The sequence below is a fragment of the Budorcas taxicolor genome, chromosome 11, assembly GCF_023091745.1.
Source record: "Budorcas taxicolor isolate Tak-1 chromosome 11, Takin1.1, whole genome shotgun sequence".
Classification (NCBI taxonomy): Eukaryota; Metazoa; Chordata; class Mammalia; order Artiodactyla; family Bovidae; genus Budorcas; species Budorcas taxicolor.
Window position 1 is genome coordinate 91,042,002 of NC_068920.1, and position 3,975 is coordinate 91,045,976.

The 3,975-nt window shown below is 36.2% G+C and overlaps 1 protein-coding gene across 1 annotated transcript; it reads right to left on the reverse strand.

Annotated features, from left to right (window-relative positions):
* Window positions 1-387: 387 nt before the first annotated feature.
* Window positions 388-873, reverse strand: LOC128056415 (60S ribosomal protein L21-like). The gene has a single exon (XM_052649177.1). It carries the CDS (start codon window positions 868-870, stop codon window positions 388-390), a length of 483 nt encoding a protein of 160 aa, XP_052505137.1. The 5' UTR covers window positions 871-873.
* Window positions 874-3,975: the final 3,102 nt, after the last annotated feature.

Sequence of the window (3,975 nt, forward strand, 5' to 3'; positions counted from 1 at the left end):
AGCCATTTTGCTTTTTTGAATTTCTTTTCCATGGGGATGGTCTTGATCCCTGCCTCCTGTACAATGTCACGAACCTCCATCCATAGTTAATCAGGCACTCTCTCTACCTTTTCTAATTGCTGCTGATTCTGAATTTATGCACATATTCAATTAAATCAGACAAGTCCAGAGAAAGACTCATCAGTTTAAGCATTTGTGTCTACTGTTTTACACACTAATTTATCTGGCCAAATTAATGATGGGAGGGCTCTGGTTAGTAAAGAGTTGCTGTATATATGTATAATATAATTTTAAGATTAATTATCAGTTAAAGGTCATAAGACTGTGAACTCTAAATTTGTTTTATTTATTTATTTTTTACAGTCTAGGTCTTTATTTTTACACCCATCAGGCCATGAATTCATAGGGGATGGGTTCCAACTGTTCGGGTTCCTTTCCATTGGTCTTCACAAAGTCTGCTTCCCTAGGTGGAGCAGGCTGGTGCTTCAGCTGAACCCAAGTCCCTTTCTCTTTGGCTTCCTTCTTTTTCTGATCATTTTCCTTCACACGTTTTGGGAAGCTATCTCGGCTCTTAGAGTGCTTAATATGCTTGATACGCACATTAATTCTCTTGGCAAGAATCTTGCCCTTAACTTGTTTGTTTACAACGATGCCAACAGCATGCTGGGTAACATTGTAGACTCTCCCAGTTTTGCCATGGTAACATTTGTGGGGCATTCCTTTTTGAACAGTATCCATTCCCTTGATATCTACAATATCACCCTTCCCATAGATTCGCATGTATGTGGCCAAAGGAACAACTCCATGTTTTCTGAAAGGCCTGGAGAACATGTAGCGGGTGCCCCGCCTCTTTCCGTTTGTGTTGGTCATTTTGGCGAATCAGCCTGAGGGGCCGCGGGAGAGACGGGAGGCAGCGGGAACCACGCGCGGGCCTTTACCTGGAAGATGGCGGTTCCCTCTAAATTTGTTTTAAAATTAAATTCTTCTCCTGTTGCTAATTTAACTGCTTTAGTATCTTTCAGGGTCTTAGAATCTTTATAAATATATATATATATATATATATATATATATATATATATATAAAACTCAATAATGTTACAAATGTGAACTTATAATGAATTGTGTTTATACACACACATATGTGTGTGTGTGTGTGTGTGTGTGTGTGTGTGTGTGTGTGTGTATATATATATATATATATATATATATATATATATATATATAAAACAGCTAAAATCTTAGCTTTTCACAGAAAGCTTTTCTTCTTCAAGTTTGTTTTTAAGTCAGTGTCACAGTAGTCCTATAAGGTGAAATGTTATTACAGTATTAGTTTTCAGATAAGGTCAATTGAACACAAAAGAGTCAGTGACTCACCAGGCCCTATGTAGAATAGCTTTATCTGTGTTGCCAGAACTGTATCTCAGGTTTCCTGAGTCGCACTCTTTGAACCTAAAGAGAGAATTTTTGTTTGGTTTACTTATATGTGTCTAACTTTTAAAGGGTATTTCTCAACAGGTTTCCAGTCTTTTAAATATTCTAACATCAGTATTTATCCTTTAGTTGAGAAACTTCACAGTTTGATATAATCAATCATTATTGATTGTCTACTAGATATAAAATGTGCAATTACAAAACAGGCAGCAAAATTGCTTTCCTCAAGAAACATCCAGTGTAAATATTGGTACATAAGATCGCCTTGGCATGGGGTAGGATAATTATAGTAGTTATCGTGAAAATGTGCTGTTTGTTCTAACCAATGAAAGTACTGTTGGTCAGAGTTCACTGCATGGTATTTCTGGTTCTAGTGCCCCTGTGATATGTTGGCAAGAGGATAGACAAATCTGCCAGTGGAACAGAAAAGAGAGTCCAAAGATATACCCCCATATCTATAGTTATCTGATTTAAAGCAAAGTTGTCCCTACATTCAAAGGAGAAAAGGATGACATTTTCAATAAATAATGCTGAGTTACATGGATATTCATATGAGAAATAAATGTAATGTGATGCCTGCCTCACACCATACAAAAAATGATTTGAGATGAACCATAGACCCAAGTGTGAAAGGCAAAGCAATAGAACATCTAGAAGATGAGACAAGAGAATATCTTCATGTTTTTGGAGTAGGTAACTATTTTAAAAATATAACTCAAAAACATTAACCATAAAAAAGACTGCTAAAATGGTCTTTATTATTATGTAGTTATAAAAAGCACTGAATAAACATATTGTAGTGTAAACCACAGAGAGCAGATGAGTTAAAATGTATGTCATTTAATTCAATGCAGAAGATAGTAACTTGGCAATCAACTTAAATATTTCAAATATTCACTCCACACATATAAAAATGTCAAGTCTAATAAAAAACAGATTAAAAAAGTAAAAACAATGAATAAATACACATTTGTTAAAATTTAGAACTTTCATTCACCGAAAGGATCATTAAAAGAGTGAAATAGTGATGAGAAATACATTGCAATAAGTATATCTGACAAATACCTATTTTCACAACATCTATAAATTATTAAAGGACATCTTATACAGGACGTATATAAAGGACATCTACACATTTTATTTTTTAAAAGTCATATGACTGAACTAAGGTAAAATGGGCAAAAGACTTGAAGACAATATACAAATATTCAGTTAGCATGAGAAAAGGTGCTCAACATCATTAGTCCTCAAGAAACTACACATTAAATCACAGTGAGACACCACTGCAACCCTACCTGAAGCCCCCAAATCAAGAGGTCTGATGATGATATTTGTCACTGAGGATACAGAGCAACTGAAATTCTTATTACTGCTGGTAGAAGTGTAAATTGTTAAAACCACTTTGAAGATTCTTCAGCTATATTTACTAAAGCTGAACAATATATGTACATACAAACCAACAGACTTGCAAAAGAAACCTCATCATATCTTTATCCACAATAGCCCTCAACTATAAATGCCTAACAGTGGGAGAATGGATAAACATGGCTTATGCACACAACAGGATAATACCCAGAAAACAAAAGATAAATTATTGTTATAGTTGTATGAACACAAATTAATCTCATAAAGTATTGAGGAAAAGAAACCCAACACAAAAGTAGTACATATTGCTTGATTCTATTTGCATGAATTTTCAAAGCAGGCAAAAGTAATCCATGGTGATGTAGGTCAAAGAGTGTTTGTCTTTGGAAGACAGGGAGGGGTCACCAAGAATTTCTAGGAAATGAGAGGGTTTAAAGTGTGCTATATCTTTTCCTAGCGATGGTCATAAGGGTATAGACACATAAAAATTATTCAAGTTGTATATTTAGGATTTGTTCAACATACTGTAAGTTTTACATTGTGTAGTAAAGAGAATAATAATCGCCCCAATCACAGCTTAATCGCTCATATTTGTGAATATTCCTTATTGGGCAAAAAAGATTTTTGCACATATATTTAAGATTCCCAGGTGGTGCTAGTGGTAAAGACACTTGGCACTTGCACATTGGAAAGACACCCGCTTGCCAACACCCAGGACATAAAAGATGCAGGTTCAATTCCTGGGTTGGGAAGATCCCCTGGAAAAGGGCAAGGCAACCCACTCCAGTATTCTTGCCTGGAGAATCCCATGGACAGAAGAGCCTGGTGGGCTATAGTTCACAGGGTCCAAAGAGTTGTACACAACTGAAGTGACTCGGCACACAAGATTAAGGAAGCTGAGGTAGGGAGATTATCCCGGGCTACTTAAGTGGACGTGATCAGTCCTTAAACATGGAAAAGAATAAGAGTGGGTTAGAATGCTGAAGCATAAGAAGGACTCAGTACACCACTCTGAAAATGGAAGAAAGGGTCCATGAGCCAAAAATTGGGCAGCTTAGAATCTGGGGAAGACAAGGAAACAGATTTGCCCCTTCAACTTCCAGAATGGAACATAGCCCTGATGGTGGCTTTATTTTAGTCCAATGAGACCCATGTTACCTTCCTGACTTACAGAACTAT

Bases quoted from the DNA above. Each gene is read 5' to 3' on its own strand.
- LOC128056415 (XM_052649177.1), bottom strand. From the start codon at position 870: ATGACCAACACAAACGGAAAGAGGCGGGGCACCCGCTACATGTTCTCC.